This window comes from Erythrolamprus reginae, chromosome 11 (genome assembly GCF_031021105.1).
Source record: "Erythrolamprus reginae isolate rEryReg1 chromosome 11, rEryReg1.hap1, whole genome shotgun sequence".
NCBI lineage: Eukaryota > Metazoa > Chordata > Lepidosauria > Squamata > Dipsadidae > Erythrolamprus > Erythrolamprus reginae.
In genome coordinates, this window is record NC_091960.1 from 5,949,552 (window position 1) to 5,970,554 (window position 21,003).

General features: G+C 43.5%; 1 protein-coding gene across 1 annotated transcript; it reads left to right on the forward strand.

Moving 5' to 3' along the window:
- The first annotated feature begins 380 nt into the window (after positions 1 to 380).
- Positions 381 to 15,376, forward strand: RPS19 (ribosomal protein S19). Its single transcript, XM_070764088.1, has 6 exons — positions 381 to 457; positions 2,405 to 2,475; positions 4,371 to 4,471; positions 8,786 to 8,969; positions 9,962 to 10,016; positions 15,309 to 15,376. Exons 2-6 carry the CDS (start codon positions 2,405 to 2,407, stop codon positions 15,333 to 15,335), a joined length of 438 nt encoding a protein of 145 aa, XP_070620189.1. The 5' UTR covers positions 381 to 457; the 3' UTR covers positions 15,336 to 15,376.
- The last annotated feature ends 5,627 nt before the right edge of the window (positions 15,377 to 21,003 follow it).

Sequence of the window (21,003 nt, forward strand, 5' to 3'; positions counted from 1 at the left end):
CATCTTTCTCTCTAATTTTATCTATCTATCTATCTATCTATCTATCTATCTATCTATCTATCTATCTATCTATCTATCTATCTATCTATCTATCTATCTATCTATCTATCTATCTATCTATCTATCTATCTATCTATCTATCTATCTATCTATCTATCTATCTATCTATCTCATTATCATGATTAAGAAATAAGAAAAAAAAGTGAAACGACTTCCGCCCTTCGATGGGAAATTTGCCTCCTCAGCTTCCGGATGAGCAACCCGTTCTCGTCGTTTGGCTGGAAATCGCGCGATGCCTGCTTCTTTCCCTCCCCGAGGGTAACGATTGGGCGAGGCCCAGGTCTCGCGGACGACCATTGGCCGAGACAAACCTCGCGAGGTTCGGAGCCCTGCGAGGAGCGGGTGGGGAGCCCCGTGCGTTCTTTTTCCTGCCCGGTAGCGCTGAGGCGGCAACACGGTGAGCGAGGTGGCGGCTCGTGGGGGGAGGCAGGCCGGGAGTCCGACTGACCGTGACGGGGCCGTCCCTAATTTTCCTCGGTGCTCCGGTCTAGCCTTCCTTGGGCCCGGCCTGTCGGACAAGGCCAGGCCATGTGGCAACGTGGGAGGAAAGCGGCTCTGGTGGAACAAGCGGGTGGGCGCTTGGAAAGGATAAAATATACATAGGGAGACGAGAGTAAATAACATTGTTTGAACTGATTGTACATCAGTCACGATTCAGTGTAAGGAAGGAGATGCATATTCATATTTTTATGTATTACAAAATTTAATATGGATATTTCATCTTTAAAAAAAGACATTGAAAAAATTCTTTATTGGCCAAGAGTGATTGGACACGCAAGGAATTTGTCTTTGGTGCTACTCAAAACCCACCTCTGCCGCCAGGCATGGGGGAATTAAGACTTCTTCTCCCCCTAGGCTGATACAACTGTATGTATGGTATGTTTGTACGTATGTTGGTTTTATACATTTAAGGGGTCTTAAGTTAGTCTTTTAGTATTGGATTTTTTACTGTACATTGTTCATTATTGTTGTTAGCCGCCCCGAGTTTTCGGAGAGGGGCGGCATATAAATCCAATAAATGAAATGAAATGAAATCTGGTCTCAGTGTATATAAAAGATAAATATACTGTTTGCATTCAAGCAAAAATAGCTCCACTGCCAGAAGATAAAAGCATAGCATGGCATAGCATAGAATTCTTGATTGGCCAAGTGTGATTGGACACAAGGAATTTGTCTTTGGTGCATGTGGTTTCAGTGTATATAAAAGAAAATATACATTTGTCAATCATGAGGTACAACACTTAATGATTGTCATAGGGGTCAAATAAGCAACGAGGAAACAATATTAATAAAAATCTTAAGGATATAAGCAAACAAGTTACAGTCATATATGGGAGGACATGGGTGATAGGAATGATGAGAAAAAACTAGTAACATTAGTGCAGACTTAATAAATAGTTTGACAGTATTGAGGGGATTATTTGTTTAGCAGAGTGATGGCATTCGGGGAAAAATTGTGTCTAGTTGTCTTGGTTTGCAGTGCTCTGAAGCCACGTTTTGAAGGTAGAAGTTGAAACAGTTTGTGTCCAGGATGTGAGGGGTCAGTAAATATTTCCACAGCCCTCTTTTTGATTCATGCAGTATACAGGTCTGCAATGGAAGGCAGGTTGGCAGCAATTGTTTTTTCTGCAGTTCTGAAGCTTAAATACCATAAGGCTTAAATCTCATCATTTAATATCTTACGCATCAGAACTGTTCCCATGGGTTGGAAGCACATGATTAGAGGAGAATTCTATTTTACACTCATTTTACGGTAGTGCTAGATACCTGTATTTGTTGCTGATCCTTAAAAAGCTGAAAAAATAAGGGCACCTTATTGATTCAGCCTTCCATCCTTCTGAGGTGGGTAAAATGAGGACCCAGATTGTTGGGGGCAATATGCTGATTCTCTAAACTGTTTAAAGAGTGCTGTAAAAGCACTATGAAGCAGTATATAAGTCTAAATGTTATTGCTATAATGTTATTGCTATAGAAATTCTACTGATACTAAAACATACAGTAATCCTTGCTTGTGAGTTCATAGTGTCCAATCACATTTGGCCGATAAAGAATGCTATGCTATGATGGAATCTGCTGGCATTGGAGCTATTTTTGCTTGAGTGCAAAGTGTTTGAATGCAAACAGTATATTATACTGTTTATTGGAAATGCTTTTTTTCCTTCTGCTGGGGGTTCTTGGGAATTATAATGATAATATTTATAAACAGGTTATAAACAAATGAATAAATATTGTGAAGAGGGGTGCTCTCCCGGCCTCTTCTTGGCAGGAGTGGTTCAGTTCCTAAGCGTATGAAACTGATTAATATTTCTAAAATGGTGAGATTACATATTTCCCCCCTCTGCAGATGCCTGGAGTAACTGTAAAAGACGTCAACCAGCAGGAGTTTGTACGGGCCCTTGCAGCCTTTCTCAAAAAGTAAGTTGTGTGAAAAATTAATTAGCACATACAAATTGCATTTCTGATGTAGTGAGTTGTATTTTCCCAAAAGGTAGCACTTTTTTCTGAGCCTACACTAATCTATAAAGCATTCTTCATTAGCATATCTTAATGGTTTTGATGGAGAATACACATAAATAAAAGACAGAAATTTCCTTTGCAGTAGTAATATTTCAGGAAATAAAGATGGGTGTTAAAAACCAGGATTCATGTAAACCCAGGCAGGAAGTGAATAGGGAGTTAAAAGCACTATATTATTTTGCTTGCTTAATAATAAGATAAATAGTTTTGAAGTATATTTCTTCTCACTGGAATCAGTTTTATTGGTAGTTAAAAGTATACTTCCATGCAATTAATCATGCCAGAGTGGAGTTGGTGTGCAAATGCGAATTTGTGTCTCATTGAGATACTTTTCGATTTGCTCCTGTTATTAGCAAATAAATTAGTTTTATAAATTTGATTTGCTAAACAAAAACATCATTAAGGGATTGTGTAGGAATGTCACCAATATGGAAATTCTTCTTCATAACTTCCAACATGACATATCCTTCCATGATTCCCTTTCCTGCCTTTCAACCACATTGCTGATATTCTAAAATGACATATCTTATCAGTCAAAAATCTATTCAGTTCCTTCACTTTGCTTAGCCACTACTGTCAGTTCTCAGCACAGCATATTCTATCAATCTACCTTCCCCCAATCTTCCCGGTGTGTCTCTCCCTTGCTTCTTAATTGCCATTGCTGATGTCCCATCAGCGCTTCTTCCCAGAACGGTTCATGTTTCAGACTAGAAGTTGAAATTGAGTCGTTTCTTTTAGGTTTCTGGACCAAACGCACATGCTTCATTTTGGAGATGAACCGCCAGAAAGTAGCTGTTTTCTGTGTGGAATCATTCACGTTTCATGTGTAGAATAGTTCATACACAAAGTGTTTTGCATTTCTGTAAGATACTGATAATTGCCTTAAGTACTTTATGAATAATAACATCTAGTACAAATTGCATATATGCATGTAAATCAGTTATTTGTTAATCATAATAGCAGTAAGATTTATAGTGAAACAGAAATTTAACCCAAAACATCTTCTATTTGTTTAAAAAATACTCTGGTACTTGGTGCTGCCATTGGTATTTCAGACCACAAAGCATTGTTTATGACTGGGGTTTTGATTGGTGAGGGTGGCAGGTGCCATATAGATTGAGTAATATCAAATTCTCAAAAAATCCCATCTTAGAATATGACAGAAAACGATTTTCTTCCGAATAGTACTTTGTAGCTTTAGTGGATCTGTGCTTCAGCTCTTTTCCATTTGAATTATTTCATGAATATATTGTGGATTAATTTACCATATTTTTGGGAGTATAAGACGCATCTTTTCCTTCCCTAAAAGAGGGTGGAAATGTTGGTGCATCTTTATAGACCGAATGCAGCCATTTGTGGCCTCCCCAAGTGTGCTCCTGCATCTATTTTTGCAAGAAATGGGCCCGTTTTTCACAAAAACGAGGGCACTTTGCCTTCCCTCAGTCCCCAGAAGTACTTTGCAAACCTGCCAAACAGAAAAGTGGGTGCACAGAAGGTTGAGGGGTCTGCCGAGTGCTCCTGGGGGCTGGAGAAGACAACCCCCCCTTATTTTAGCTATTTGAAATCTTGTGTCTTATACACCAGTTCTTCTTCTAACCCATAGTTGCCTAAATTTTAAGACACGTTGTATCTCTCCATCAAAGCAGTCCTCCACAGTCACTTCCCAGAAGAATTGGCTACTTGAAAGCGTTACAGTGTTGTGTTGGTACCCCATTTGCTTTGAACCATCTTTTTGGGAAATGACTAGGAAGCAATTCACAGTCCTCATAACTGATGCTTGAATTGTTTTGCAGGTCAGGTAAACTAAAGGTACCTGAATGGGTGGACACAGTCAAACTAGCCAAGCACAAAGAATTGGCTCCCTATGATGAAAACTGGTTTTATACCAGAGCTGGTAAGGAATGAAATTATTTCAGTGCTACACTAATTGCAATTTTTGCACGACATATTATTTGGGGAGGAGGGGCCAAAACGAATATTGTTTTATTGAAATTGCCTATGGGTAGATATTGCAATGTGCTTCTTGTTGGCCAGTGCCGGCTCAGGAATTCTGGGAGTTGAAGTCCACAGGTCATAAAGTTACTCACCCTATGTATAAAAATAAGTTCGTCCTTCTAAGAAGCTTACAATGGGAGTGGAAGGAGAGATGAAAAGAGGCAAATGTAGTGAACATTCATGGCTTAGTTTCAATAGCTGGTTAACATGCAATAACAGCCCATGCTGTTAATTTGTTTGGTTTTGACTAAGGGTGGCATGCATATTAGCCATTGCAGATTTTAAAACAAGATTTATTTATTTATTTATTTACAGTATATGCTGCCCCTCTTCGAAGACTCGGGGCGGCTAACAGCAATCATAAAACAGCATACAATAATAATCCAATACTAAAAACGATTAAAAACCCCTTAATATAAAAAACCAAACATACATAAAAACATACCATGCATAAAATTGTAAAGGCCTAGGGGAAAAGGGAATCTTAATTCCCCCATGCCTGGCGGCAGAGGTGGATTTTAAGTAGCTTACAAAAGGCAAGGAGGGTGGAGGCAATTCTAATCTCTGGGGGGAGTTTGTTCCATAGGCCTGGGGCCGCCACAGAGAAGGCTCTTCCCCTGGGTCCCGCCAAGCGACATTGTTTAGTTGACGGGACCGGGAGAAGACCCACTCTGTGGGACCTAACTGGTCGCTGGGATTCGTGCAGCAGAAGGCGGTCCCTGAGATAATCTGGTCCGGTGCCATGAAGGGCTTTATAGGTCATAACCAACACTTTGAATTGTGACCGGAAACTGATCGGCAACCAATGCAGACTGCATTTGTTGCCTATCAGTTTAAGGGAGATTGGTGTTTTCCAAATTTGATAAATAATGTTGCCTTTCTTGTTTTGTAAATGAAATGCCCATTGTCTATGTGGGTGGCTATAAATAAAATCAAAATAAAGCATGGTTGTGGTCAAAACCGTGGCTTACTGCAATTTAATACATCAATTGCCCTATTAAAACAACTCGCAGTATCACCGGGGAGAGTTGCTGAGGCTATTTGAGGGGCGATGCTCATTTTCGTGTGTCCCAGTCTTGATTCCTGATAAAATCCTGCAGTTCTCTTGGCAAGCTTGCCATTACCTTCTCTCCAGGCCTGAGAGACAGTGTGACTGGGCAAGGTCACTCAGCAGACTTTCTGCCTAAGACAGGATTAGAACTCGAGATCTCCTGATTCTAGCCTGGTGCCTTAGTCATTAGTCATACCAAACTGGCTTTTTGCAGCCTTATTTAAAAAAGAAACCGTCACAAAAACAACATATAGGATAGGGAAAAAAATTGCTCTTTCTAATGAAACAAAAATGAAGATGATTGAAGGGGAGAAAACAGAGAGCTCTGTTTCATCACCTTTCAATCACCTTCATTAGAAGGAGCACGTTTTTTCCCACCACTCTGTTTTCTCACCTTCAATCGTCTTCATTTTTATTTTATTAGAAAGAGCACATTTTTTTCCTATCATATATGTTGTTTTTGTGATGGTTTCTTTTCAAATAAGGCTTCAATTTCACCTGGTCCACTTGACAAAGAATGACCCATTTGCAAACTGTTTGTTTGTTTGTTTGTTTGTTTATTTATTAGATTTGTATGCCACCCATTTCCGTAGACTCGGGGCGGCTCACAACACAATAAAGACAGTTCATGACAAATCTAATAATTTACTATTTAAAATATTTAAAAAACCCCATTATTAAGCAGACATACATACAAGCATACCATACATAAATTGTATAGGCCCAGGGGAGATATTTCAGTTCCCCCATGCCTGACGACAAAGGTGGGTTTTAAGGAGTTTACAAAAGGCAAGGAGGGTAGGGGCAGTTCTAATCTCTGGGGGGAGCTGGTTCCAGAGAGTCGGGGCCGCCACAGAGAAGGCTCTTCCCCTGGGGCCCGCCAACCGACATTGTTTAGTTGATGGGACCCGGAGAAGGCCCACTCTGGGACCTAATCGGTCGCTGGGATTCGTGCGGCAGAAGGCGGTCTCGGAGATATTCTGGTCCAATGCCATGAAGGCATTGCTAGAGAACATCTATAGATAATGAGTTTTGAAGAAACTTTGCTGTGTCATTTTCCCCTCTATCTTTTGATGACATTGCAGGGTTTAAAACAACTCTTTACTTTTGAAGAAGGGTGTGTCTTTTGGGACAACAGACCAGTCCTCTGTGTCACAACTGTCCTGTTTAGACCCTGGTCTATGCATGGGAGGGCCATACAATGAAAAGAACCAGAATCCTTTCTCATTTTCCCAGGAAATAATCAGCAGCACCAACCTGCACATGAAGTAGTGGCTGCAGCGTTACTATAAACCCTTATGGTTTGCTAGCGATTGGAGACTTTGCTAATGTTATCAATCAAGAAGATAATTGACTTCTCTGCCCATAATTATGAAGCATTTATATCTTGGGGACCAATCAGAGCACAGATGCTTTGTTGCCCAGCTCTTTAATATGACGTCTCGTTAAAAGCCTCGGTTAATTCTAAAATATCTTTCGTGGCTTGTTTTTCTGTCAGCCCTCTTAATCTATTACAAATCGCTGCTAGATGCTTTGGACAATCGAGTGAGCAGCGCTCCTGGCCAGTATGGAAATCATTTTTTTCCAACAGACCTCAAAACCATTTGCATTTGATTTGCCTGCCTATAAAACAGCGGATGCGAGCAGCCGCTTTGGCTGTCTACCAGTAGTCTGTTCTGTCTTGGGCTGCCTCCATCTCGCGGCTTTATTCGTGACTTCAGATGGTTTGGAGAGCCCTGGAGATGCTCTTCGTGGAGAGCTTGATCTATTATTTCACAGGGAACTAAAATGCCCTTCTCGCATCTGTTTGTATTCACAGTAAATGACAGCTAACCAATACTCTTGCTTTTTTCAAGTGGGCCTCTGCTGTGGCAAAGTGGTTTTGTAGATGCCCTGAAGTCCAAACCCTGCTTCCCCCTTCCGTGGTTGCTGTCAGAATGGCTGTTCAGCCTGGTTAACTTGCTCTTGTCACTGTTCTAGTGAAATGTAAGGGAGGGAAGTAGGTTTCTGACTTGCAGGAATATAGCCTCAGGGTTTCTCCTTTTGTCTGGGCCTGTGGAGTGGCCTCAAAGGAGAAGGCAGGCGACGTAGTTTCTCCGTTCCAGGTGAAAATGGAGGGTTTTAATGCAGTTTGCTTGTTTGTTGTCCCAAGCGATGCCGTGCTGACATGTCTTCAGTTGGAGGCGGCATTGGCCTGAAAGCAGTTTGAGGGTACTATGCTCGTTAATTTTAATTACTTTCATTGGGACCTTTCATTTTGAAGTAGGATAATTTACTTGGGCAGGCAACATCTTGCCATCAATGGAAAGTTCTTGTCTTTGGCAACTTTCAGTATGGGAAGATAGGCGTGGCTGTTTTGAAGATGTTGTTTTGGCATGACATAGTTATTATTATTTATTATTATTATTTATTGGATTTGTATGCCGCCCCTCTCCGCAGACTCGGGGCGGCTAACAACAGCAGTAAAACAGTACAACAAAATCCAATACTAAAAAAAGCAGTTAAAAACCCATTATATAAAGACCAATCATAGTTCATGTAATGACCAGGGTGGTCATTGGGGGGGAACTCCCCCCCCCCTCCAAAAGGCATGGCAAACCACTTGTCAACCGAGAAAACTGTAGAAGTCAAGCTTGATTCTTTAAGGAGGTGGTAAGATACTTTTGAGTCCTGTAAAATTTTGGAAATGGACTCACTCTTTCTTCTCATGCTGTGGTTGAAATGACCAATTCAATTCAATTTATTAGATTTGTATGCCGCCCCTCTCCGAAGACTCGGGGCGGCTCACAACAGTAATAAAAACAGTATAAACAATGGAACAAATCTAATAATAAAATTATTTTAAAAACCCCAACAATTTAAAAACCATACAGCACATACATACCAAACATAAAATATAAGAAAGCCTGGGGGAGATGTCTTAATTCCCCCATGCCGGGCGATATAGGTGGGTCTTGAGTAACTTGCGAAAGACAAGGAGGGTGGGGGCCGTTCTAATCTCCGGGGGGAGTTGATTCCAGAAGGCCGGGGCCGCCACAGAGAAGGCTCTTCCCCTGGGGCCCGCCAAACGGCATTGTTTGGTCGATGGGACCCGGAGAAGGCCAATTCTGTGGGATTCGTGTGGTAGAAGGTCCTAAAGTGATGGCTTTCTTTCGTTTGCAGCATCCACCGCCCGCCACCTTTATCTTCGGGGTGGTGCTGGAGTCGGCTCCATGACCAAGATCTATGGGGGGCGCCAGCGCAATGGTGTGATGCCCAGTCACTTCAGCCGGGGTTCAAAAAGTGTTGCCAGGAGGGTGCTCCAGGCTTTGGAAGGGCTCAAAATGGTGGAGAAGGACCAGGATGGGTGAGTTAAATAGGGAAACCTAAGAAAATATATGTGTATTGTGCCAGGCTTACAGAAACACAATTGTGGACAACGCATTGGATACCATTTATGGGAATCAGTTTATATAAAGTCCGTACTGGGAGTTCTGTGTTCAGAGCCAATGTGACTTTTGGACAGTTATAGAAGTCTATAACCTTTGTGGCCTACATGAGGGCTTCCAAAGATTGTCGAAACAATATTAGAGTATTATGGCCAAGCCCAGTAATATACTTCCCTATGACGTGAGTATGGGTGGTAGACTCTCTTCTTGACTACTGATGCTGTTGATTGAATTGCCTGTGTGGCAGGGGCGAAATTCAAAATTTATCCCTATCAGTTCTATGGGCACGGCTTGGGGGTGGGGGCATGGCAGGGGAACGATACTGCAAATATCCTCCTGGGGAAAGGATTTTGCAAAATTTTCATTCCCCACCCATTCGGGAGCCAGCCAGATGTGGTATTTGCAGGTTCTCCGAACTACTCAAAATTTCCACTATCGGTTTTGCAGAACCTGCTGAATTCTCACCTCTGCTGTGTTGGTATCTTTGGACATTGATATTTCATTCAAACATGCTTTATTTTAATGAACAGAGGCAAGACTGTTATGGGATTCTGTCGTACTTATGTATTATTGAATTATAGCTTCCTGTGTTGTTCACTGGCTATAATTGCTGAAGGTTACAATTAAGCAACATCCACATGGCCTCTCTTTTCCCCAAGTAGCGATAAAGCTTTGGAAAATTCATTAAAAAAAAAAAAAAAAGCAACTTTCATGTGATAATACATCAGCTTTAAGATGCTCTTAGAGGGTGTTGGATTCAAGACCACGTGTTTTGAACCGCATCTTCTCTTTTGAATTGTGATCTTTGCACTGCTATATTTTTTGTAACCAAAACCGGGAATGATCAGTGTGTGTTAGTACTGTAGTTTAATTTTAGAAGAGGCTGATTTTTGATACTGGTTTCTTTCAGAGGTCGCAAGCTTACTCCTCAGGGACAGAGAGACCTGGATAGGATTGCTGGACAGGTAAAAATCTACCATTGCATTGGGAGAATTATTATTATTTTACTAAAAGAGTAGTAGATGCTTGGAACAAACTTCCAGCAGGCGTGGTTGGTAAATCCACAGTCACTGAATTGAAACATGCCTGGAATAAACATGGATCCATCCTAAGATAAAATTCAGGAAATAGTATAAGGGCAGACTAGATGGACCATGAGGTCTTTTTCTGCTGTCAATCTTCTATGTTTCTATGAGGTGGGTGGATGGAGTGTTAGTGCATCAGAGCATTAATCTTGCCCCTTAACACAGATTTAGAAGCGCCTTCTTTCTTGTGGCATTTCAAAAAAACTCAACCTAGCCACCTCCCTCCTCAAAATCACAAATAGCCTAATCATTCATAGGGAGACTGAATAAAACATATCTATTCTTTGCAGAGAATGGACTGATGGCGCATTCTCATTAATGACAATTATGCATTGATCGTATTCTACAAATGACTTCATTATGCAAATAATGTGACTTGTCATGAGTGAATACTCTCCAATTTAAGGGGCCCTTCATTAATAAGCATGCCGCCCGTTAATCTTTTAAAATGAGTTTTCACTTATATTGGAAGTACCGTTAGGTTAAGTCAGTTGCGTTCAATGCAGTAAATTTTAATTTAGGAAATCCTGCGTTTAGGCACGGGGGTTGAGAGATTGTTTTTTAAAAAGTGAGGAAAAAAACGGACACGAAAGAAAAAACAGCTCAAGGTAAAAAAAGCACAAAAACAATATACAGTGGTACCTCAAGATACGAACCCCTCGTCTTACGAACAACTCGTGATACGAACCCGGGGTTCAGCAAAATTTTGCCTCTTCTTACGAACTTTTTTCGAGTTACGAACCGGCGCAAAAAAACCCCCGCAAAAAAACGGCTTTCGGCGACTGCTGGGAAGCCGCGCCGGCTGTTTTAAAAGGTAACAGCCGGGTGGCGGGGCTTCCCAGAAGCCTCCCGAACACCGGTTCGTAACTCGAACAAAGTTCGTAAGAAGAGGCAAAATTTTGCTGAACCCCGGGTTCAGTTCGGGAGGTTGCTGGGAAGCCCCCCAGGCCGGCTGCGACCTTTTAAAACAGCCGCGCCGCTTCGCAGCTGTCTCCCGAAGCCGAACGCTAAAGCCGAACTTCCGTGTTCGGCTTCGGGAGACAGCTGCGAAGCGGCGCGGCTGTTTTAAAAGGTCGCAGCCGGCCTGGGGGGCTTGCCAGTACCCCCCCGAACCCGGGTTTGGGAGGGTGCTGGCAAGCCCCCCAGGCCGGCTGTCACCTTTTAAAACAGCCGCGCGGCTTCCCAGCAGTCGCCGAAAGCCGTTTTTTTGCGGGGGTTTTTTTGGTTGCACGGATTAATTGACTTTACATTGTTTCCTATGGGAAACAATGTTTCGTCTTACGAACCTTTCGTCTTACGAACCTCCTCCTTGCACCAATTAAGTTCGTATCATGAGGTATTACTGTAACTAGAATTGCATGAAGGCTTCTTATAGATGTTCCCATCGATGTAAATTATTACACTGCAATGTTAGTAGATGTTCTGTCGGGCTCTCGGGTAGAATCCTCCCAAAAATTCACAGGTACAAATTTCAGACACACACACGTTTGAAAATTCAAAACAATGTTCTTTATAATGAAAATTCACTTAATCTAAGCCCTCTTGGTATAGCAAAGAGCACTCGTCTCCAAACAAAGTGGTAATTAATACAAGTCCCTTATCAGTTCTATGATACTTAGCTTGCAGCTGTGAGGCAATTCACAGTCCTCCTTCTTTCACAAAGTGAAACACACTTTGCCCTGGTTTAGTTTCAAAGCGGGGAAAAATCAGCACCCAAAAGGTCAAAGTCAGTAAAGCAGTCACGAAACACAACGATCAGATAATCCTCCACAATGGCCAAACCCACAGGCTGCTCTTTATAGCAGCCTCACTAATGACCACAGCCCCACCCAACCACAGGTGGCCTCATTTTCTTTGATAATAATCTCTCAGTTGTTGTTGCCTATGCATCGCTCTCTGCATGCGTGGCTGTATCATTAACTCTTGTTCTGAATCCAAGGAGGAGAGAGATAATTGATCTCCTTCTGAGCTGTCTGCCCCACTCTCCTCCTCCCTGTCACTCATGTCTTCTTGGTCAGAGGAGCCTTCATCATCAGATTCCACCAGGGGAAAAACAGGCCTGCAGCATGTGGATGTCTCCCCCACATCCGCAGTCCTTGGGGCAGGAGCTGGGCCAGAGCTAACTACAACAGAGGATGACCATTGTAATCATCCATACATAAATGTCATCTTAAACAAACTCATTCATATGTTTCAAGAAGCATCAGGTCTTCAGTCCACTAAAGAACAGGCTATGAGTCTAGTTTAATGAGAAGAAGGACTAGGGGGTGACATGATAGCAGTCTTCTGATATCTATGAGGCTGTCACAGAGAAGAGGGGGTCAACCTCTTCTCCAAAGCACCTGAGGGCAGGACAAGAAACAATGGATGGAAGCTAATCGAGAGAACCAACCTAAAACTAAGGAGAAACTTCTTGACACTGAGGACAATTAACCAGTGGGATTAATTGCTTCCAGAAGTTGTGGGTGCTCCATCACTTGGAGGCCTTCAAGAAGAGACTGGATAGCCATTTGCCTGAAATGCTATAGGGCAGTGGTGGCGAACCTTTTTTTCCCTCGGGTGCTGAAAGGCGTGCGCTATCGCATATGTGTGAGTACCCACATCTATAATTTAATACCTGAGCAGGGCGTAAAGTGCTTCCCCCATCAACCGGAGGCTGGAAATGGCCTGTTTCCCAACTTCTGGTGGGCCTAGTAAGCTTGTGTTTCACTCTCTCTGGGCTCCAAAGGCTTTCCTGGAGCCAGGGAGGGTAAAAATGCCCTCCCACATCCCCCTGGAAGCTCTCTGGAAGCCAAAAGCGCTCTCCCAGAGCCTTTGCAAGCCAAAAATCATCTGGCCAGCACACATATGCACATTGGAGATGAGCTAGAGCAATAGCTCGCGTGCCAGCAAATATGGCTCCGCGTGCCAGCTGTGGCACCCGTGCCATAGGTTCACCATCACTGTTATAGGTTTTCCTGCTTGAGCAGGGGGTTGGACTAGAAGACCTCCAAGGTCCCTTCCAACTCAGTTCTTCCTCTGTTATTGTGATGATCTAATGTAAACATGATCATTATGTACATGCATTTAATACAGGTACATAAAGTTGCAGTTTTTGCATCGTGACAAAAATGGACTCTTAACCCTGGATCTGTTTTCTTCTTCCATTACACTCTTTGTTGTATATTGCAGGATGGGGTGAAACAGGTCTTTGTACTTTGATTTAGAGGAGGATAAGAGGAAGAATTCACGAAATTAATCTTGTTATATTTTCTCATTCACCTTGATTTAAAGCAGGGACTTGGATACTTGAGTATTCATCAGGGGTTGTTGTTTTTTTTGGTACATAGATTCTGTATACCAAAGATATATATTCCGTCAGATAGGATGACTGGAAGTCACAGGAAGTAAAAATCAATAACACTTGAAAGGCAGCAGATTGCTCCCCCCCCCCCCAAAAAAAAGAAAGAACAATCTTTACTTCTTAGAGGAAAGCCTTGCTTTTAAAGCTTTGCCAGCAAAAGCGAAATAGATAATAAATGAAAGTTGGAATCAGCAACTTGCAAGATCATTTCCGAGCAGCCTTTTTGCTGGGGCCTAAATGAACCCCTAAAGACGCCACTCTATGAATCTCATTAGAAAGAGCTGCCTATTGCATCACCGTTTTGCTCTTAAAACTTGTACATGATCATCTACCCCCCCCCCCCCTGTTTTAACAGCCCCATCACCATTCGATAAATTGCTGAGGTGATTGTATGTTAACTAGGTCTGTGTACTGTACACCGTGCTGTTGGCAAGTTATTTCTTAACAAATTATTCCCTTTACGATTACACGGAGCATGTCCGGCAAAAAAAACAGAATAAAGATCGTGCATCTCTCTCTCTCTCTCTCTCACGCTTAACAGGTTTTTCTCACTGCTAACTGTTGACCTCAAATGTGAATCAAGTGAAATATCTTGACACCTTCTTGATCACTCCTGAAATTACCTGTAGCAGCCCATATAAGGATCTATTGTGGGTTATGAGCATTTGCAGGGGGAAAAAGGATGCTTCTGCGTCATAAGAAATCTTGCCTTATCCCTGTTCTGCCTGACTGGGCTCAGGCAATGCGTAACAGTCCGAGGAAAAGAAATCAAACACACACGTGCTCTTCTAATCAGCAAACTTGTATTATACAAACAAAAAAAGGGTTACTCAAAACAGTCCTTAGTGTCAGGAAACAATGATAGTGCAAGGCTTACTTTAGCCGCATACAAAAACACAGGAAAAAGCAAACAAAGACAACCTGGAATGAGCAAAGACGTTTCAGGAGTCCTTTTGAATCTTTGGAGCCAACAGCAAGTCCCAGAAGTTTCACCTCCCACGTGTCTGAAAAAGCTGGGTTGAAAACTCCAAAGGCACGGCACAGAAACTTCAGAGCAGGAACCACAAAATAACACAGATAAACAGCCACAGTTTGCCTTGTGCCTCTGTTCCCTTTTATACCTTTAGCCCTCAGTAAGGGAATCACACCCAGCCCTCAGTATAAGAACCACACCCAACCCAGGTGCTACTCTGATGACTTGTAATAATCCTTCAATTGATCCCTCCTTTGCATCGCTCTTCTGCTATGCATGTCTATGAATTGTTCTGCAGAGGAATCCAAGGACGAAAGACTGTCTGAGGGACTGCATGCCAAATCCCCTGGGCTGTCTACTGAGTCCTGCAAACCAGTGGCCTCAGTCTTCCTGGCTGTCTGCCACGTCTTCCTGGCTGTCAGCCAGGCTTTCGCACTCACTTTGTGCCGCATCTCTCCCATCTGTGAGAGCAACAGCTGGCCCAGGCCCAAACACAACATTCCCTAGCAAGAACTAAGATAAAATTTCACAAGTGACACCCAAGATTGACATCAGAACAGCATCAAGTAAACAATACTCCAATCAAGGAATTGCCAAACAAAACCAATAGTAAGCAGCCCAACCAAAGAACCTCTAAGACCAACCCCACCAATACCGGCAGGGCAAACCAGCAGAATAGAAAACTGAGAGCAAACTGCATTCCCCCCTACCTAATTTGGGTAATTAAGGCCGTGTTCTTAGTGGCGGAAATTATCCTTTGAATACTGGAAAGATATGCACGTTTTTTATATTGGTTCATAAATCATTTGACTATGTAAATAAATTTAAAATAGCTTTTTTTTTTCTTCTTTCCTAGGTGGCAGCTGCAAGCAAGAAACATTAAAATGGAGTTCGGTTTAAAAATAAAGTTCTTTATTTACTGAAGCTGAATGTATTCTTTTTGGCGAAAGACTATTAATCCCGATCCCTTGCTAACCTTATCATTTTTAAAAATATAATTAAAGTGTACTTAATTCTAAATGGCCTTCCTCTATTTACATATTTATTTGGCACCACAAGGACAAGAAAGTTTGAGCTCAGAATATGTACGTAGGTATATGTGTAGACACACACACACACTCTTTCCCCCAAAATAAAACATCCCCTGATAATAAACCCAAATGGACTTTTGAGTGCATGACAGTAAGGCCAAGTGTTTATTTCAAGATTCAAAAAAATATAAGACCGGGCCTTATTTTCAGGGAAACACTGTGTGCGTTTGTGTGAATCCTCTGTATTTACACAAACAATTGTGGCTTTATTGTGAGTGTTTTACTGCTCTTTAAAATAATTGCCTCCTCGGTAACCCGAGAGCCGAACACACTTCTGTGCCACAATCTTTAATTGGTAGATTAACAGATAAATTGTTTGCCAGGGAATCTTAACTGGAGAGGGTAAAATCTAATTGGAACTCTGGCTTAAAAGATTTCTGTTTTTAAAGGCTACTGTCCAAACGGCCTGGAAAATAAAGCTGGTCTTTCTACACTCTAAACAAGCCAGGTCGATATTTTCTTCCATCTTGCAGATCTAAACATTGATCAGGAATCAAAAAGACTTGTAACTTTTTAGTTGGATATCCTATTTCTTGAGCATGGGGGAATTCTGGGTGTTGAACTCCGCACGTCTTGATATTGTCTAGGTTGAAAAACACTATATTCTGTATATTGGAAAGCTGATACCTAAGCATCTTTATTAAATCGTTATCGAGTGGCATCTCTGCCATCACGCAGTTCTCATTTTGTTTGCATAGTCTTGCTGCAGAGGGAAAAATTCCTTTTTTGCCAATAGCTTCTTTTTACATCACCCAATGTAACGGCTACTTTCGAGTTCTCTGCCAATTTGATCATTTCTATCTTCCGCTTATACCAGTGATAGCGAACCTATGGCATGGGTGCCACAGGTGGCACGCGGAGCCATATCTACTGCCACGTGAGCCGTTGCCCTAGCTCAGCTCCAATGTACGTGTGTGTGCCAGCCAGCTGTTTTTGGCTCGTACAGAGGCTCTGGGAGGGCGTTTTTGGCTTCCAGAAAACCTCCGGTGAGATGGGGGCAGGCATTTTTAACCCCCCTTGGCTCCAGGGAAGCCTTTGGAGCCTGGAGAGGGTGAAACACGACCCTAGTGGGCCCACCAGAAGTCAGGAAACAGGCCTCCAAAGGCCCTCCCCAGGCATTGAATTATGGGTGTGCGCACTCGCGCATGTGCAATAGTGCGTGCCCATGCTCTTTCGGCACCCGAGGGAAAAAAGGTTTGCCATCATTGGCTTATATCTATCTGGGTTTGTCAGCTTTTTCTTTTTTCAAAATGGGGACAGAATGACCTAAACGGCATCGACCTCCCCTTGTGCTCTTCCTTAATTTCATCCCCTCTAAATGCAACATATCTGTATACAGTGATACCTTGTCTTACAAACAATTGATTCCAGGACGAGGTTCTTAAGATGAAAAGTTTGTAAGACGAAACAATGTTTCCCATAGGAATCAATGGAAAAGTGATTAATGCGTGCAAGCCCAAAATTCACCCCTTTTGCCAGCCGAAGCGTCCGTTTTTGCGCTGCTGGGATTCCCATGAGGCTCCCATGCATGGGAAACCCCACCTCTGGACTTCTGTGTTTTTGCAATGCTGCAGGGGAATCCCAGCAGGGGAATCTCAGCATCGCAAAAATGAGCGCTTCACTGGCAATAGAAGTCCGGAGGTGGGGTTTCCCAGCGAAGGGAGCATCGGTGAAATCGCAGCATCACAAAAACACCGAAGTCCTCGAAACCCCACCTCCAGACCTCTGTTTTTGTGATGCTGCGATTTCATTGAGGCTCCCCTTGCTGGGAAACCCCACCTCCGGATACCCCGCCTCCAGACTTTCCGTTGCCTGCGAAGCACCCATTTTTGCGCTGCTGGGATTCCCCTTCTGGGATTCCCCTGCAGCATCACAAAAACACGGAAGTCCAGAGGTGGGGTTTCCCATGGAGGGGACCCTTAGGGTAATCCCAGCAGCACAAAAATGGGCGCTTCGCTGGCAACGGAAGGTCCGGAGGCAGGGCACCCCAGCGGCGGCGGTGGGTTTGTAAGGTGAAAATAGTTTGTAAGAAGAAGCAAAAAAAAATCTTAAACCCTGGGTTTGTATCTCGAAAAGTTTGTATGACGAGGCGTTTGTAAGACAAGGTATCACTATTCTTAACATAAACTTGCCACTGGCTTGGAGAACACAGTAGATAAGAGACACTTTTGGATTTTTTTTAAAAAAATCATTTTTTCTCAGTCGGCCTTCCAAAGAAAAACAACCATCTTTCATTATCTTTGTTTTTTCGTATCCATCTTTACAGAAGAGTTCTGGCACCGTCTCCTTCAAAGAACATAAATTACCCTCCCTTGGAGACTGCATAAGTAGGGGGCTAACCCCAGGGGTTTTCTCTCCCCCCCCCACTTTCAAGTTTATGAATGATTTAAGAGATCTGATTCTGGAACCAAACTGCCTCTTCTCAGCCTTAACTGTAGCTTTAAGGGTTGGGCTGAAAGCCCCCCCAGAGTGGTTTCCGTAGTTGATGCTAATGCCTTATTTCAGAATCCCTCTCAGGAGCTCAGCATTTTACAAACTCAATTAAGAATTTGTGCCACTCTGGGGAAAAACGGGAGATATCTCGAGATGCCGTTGCAGTCGAGACCGAGGGCATAACGGAGAAATTGGGTCATGTACACAAAAGCTTGCTCGAGTTGCAACCGTTTTGTTTAGTGACCATTGGAAGTTACACAAGCATTTGTAAAACACAAAACAAAAACTACAGGGGACTTGATTCTGATAATAATAATAATAATAATAATAATAATAATAATAATAATAATAATAATACGAAGATCTAAAAATCGAGCTGCAACGACTCTGGCATAAGCCCATGAAAGTGGTCCCAGTGGTACTTGACATGCTGGCCGCAGTGCCAAAGGATCTCAGCGGACATTTGAAAACCATCGGAATTGACAAAATCTCCATCTGTCAATTGCAAAAGGCCGCTTTACTGGGATCGGCAAACATAATTCGCCGCTACATCACGCAGTCCTAAGTGCTTGGGAAGTGCCCGACTGGTGATGAAATACGAAATCCAGCCTAGTGATCTCATTTGCTGTGTTGTACAGTGATCCCTCGATTAGCACGGTCTCGATTAGCGCGAAACGCTGCAACGCGGTTTTTCAAAAAATATTAATTAAAAAATAATTAATAATAAAATAATCAAAATAATAATCAGTCTTCTATGTTTCTATGTTTCTATAAGTCCGCGCTAGTTCTCTCTCTCTTTCTCTCCCTGTTGCCGGCGTGGTATATGAGAGAGAAAGAGAGAGGCAGAGGTCGGGCGCATTACCGGGAGGTGGAGGCGGCGTGGGGACACTGGGTGCCGGGGACACCGAGGAGGGGGTGGACGTGGCCTCTCAGCTGCAAAGCCGAACAAGGGCGGAGGCAACGGCGGAGTCCGGCGCTGGGGCCATGCGGGGCCGCTCATCCAGGGGGGCGTGGACTGGCAAGTCGCCCTCCTTTCTCTTTCTTTCTCTCTCTTATACCACACCGGTAACAGGGAGAGAAAGAGAGAGAGTGGAGGGCACCTTGCCGGTCCACGCCCCCCTAGATGAGCGGCTCCGCATGGCCCCAGCGCCGCCCAGGCAAAGGGGAAACCCCAAGATCGCTTGCCGTATTGCAGCGAAGGAGGCGAAGCAAGGCTCCAAGCTGCAATACGGCAAGCGGCAAGCGGCAAGCGATCTTGGGGTTTCCCCTTTGCCTGGGCGGCGGGAAGACCAAGGGAAGGTTCCTTCAGCCGCCCAACACCTGATCCGCTCCGCAGCGCGGCAGCAGCGAGGAGCCGAAGATGGGGTTTCCCCTTTGCCTTTACCCCATCTTCGGCTCCTCGCTGCTTCCGCGCTGCGGAGCAGATCAGCTGTTGGGCGGCTGAAGGAACCTTCCCTTGGTCTTCCCCGCCGCCCACACGCAAACTCCACCATCTGCGCATGTGCGGCCATGAAAAAAAATGGCGCGCATGCGTAGATGGTGTTTTTTACTTCCGCACCACTATAACGCGGAAATCGATTAGCGCGGGAGGTCTTGGAACGTAACCCCCGCGCTAATCGAGAGATCACTGTAATAATAATAACAATAATAATAATAATAATAATAATTTATTAGACTTGTATGCTGCCCCTCTCCGCGGCTCACAATAACAATGGAACAATACAAATACTGTACAAATCTAATAATTAAAAACTAACAAACCCATTACCTTAAAAACAATCGATACTATGCAATCATAACCACACATAATTTCAATGGTCAGGGGGGGGATACACTAGTTATCCCATGCCTGGCGACAGATAGGTCTTAAGCTCTTGCAGAAGGTGAGGAGGGTAAGAGCAGTTCAAATCTCTGGAGTGAGTAGATTCCAGAGGGCCGGGGCCGCCACAGAGAAGGCTCTTCCCCTAGGCCCCACCAGACGACATTGTCTGGTCGATGGGACCAGAAGAAGGCCAACTTGTTTCCAGCCTCCAGAGTGGTTCCAGGGGGTGGGGGAAGCTGTTTTCACCCTCCCCAGGCATTGAATTATGGGTGTAGGCACTCGCACATGCGCGATAGTGCGCGACCATGCTCTTTCAGTACCTGAGCAAAAAAGATTTGCCATCACTGCCCTAGGGAGTCTAGCCTTTGGAGGCTTGACAAATAGCCCCTGGAGAAACAGGGAAGGTTTTTTTCCGTTTAAATCTTTCCTTCTGCAGAATTGGGTATTTCCACTAATAGAACCATCCTTCTATTTCGGATACATTTCTAGTCCTCTAGCAGCAACCCTAGTCTTAAGGGCTGGTAGACGGAGCCTGTTAGATATTCCGTTCTTTCTTTCTTTCTTTCTTTCTTTCTTTCTTTCTTTCTTTCTTTCTTTCTTTCTTTCTTTCTTTATTATTTGGATTTGTATGCCGCCCCTCTCCGAAGACTCGGGGCGGCTCACAACAAGTGAAAACAAATCATAAATAATCCAATTAATTAAAATATTTAAAGATTTAAAAAACCCCATATACTAACAGACACACACACAAGCATACCATGTATAAATTAAACATGCCCAGGGGGAGATGTTTAATTTCCCCATGCCTGACGGCAAAGGTGGGTTTTGAGGAGTTTACGGAAGGCAGGAAGAGTAGGGGCAGTTCTGATCTCCGGGGGGAGTTGGTTCCAGAGAGCCGGTGCCGCCACAGAGAAGGCTCTTCCCCTGGGGCCCGCCAACCGACATTAAACTCAGTGGGAAAGAAGAGATATTTCTTACCCACTTGGAATTCTTCTGACCTCTATAGAGGACAAAGTGTACATCCACGCTTACTCGACTACAAGTTGGTGGTCGTAACTTCAACCACAGCGTAGCAGGTGGTAACCTCTCTCTCTCAGCATTGCTGATTTCGAACAAGCTAAGCAGGGTCAGCCGTGGCTCATAGTTGTGTGGGGTTTCCCCCCCCCTCTCACTATTTGGAATTAACATTTTTTAAAACTCCTAAT

Excerpts from the sequence above, each read along its gene's own strand:
- RPS19 (XM_070764088.1), top strand. The coding sequence starts at position 2,405 with ATGCCTGGAGTAACTGTAAAAGACGTCAACCAGCAGGAGTTTGTACGG. Across the intron at positions 4,472-8,785 it reads CTGGTTTTATACCAGAGCTG|CATCCACCGCCCGCCACCTT; the intron begins GTAAGGAATGAA and ends TTTCGTTTGCAG. Across the intron at positions 10,017-15,308 it reads TGGATAGGATTGCTGGACAG|GTGGCAGCTGCAAGCAAGAA; the intron begins GTAAAAATCTAC and ends CTTCTTTCCTAG.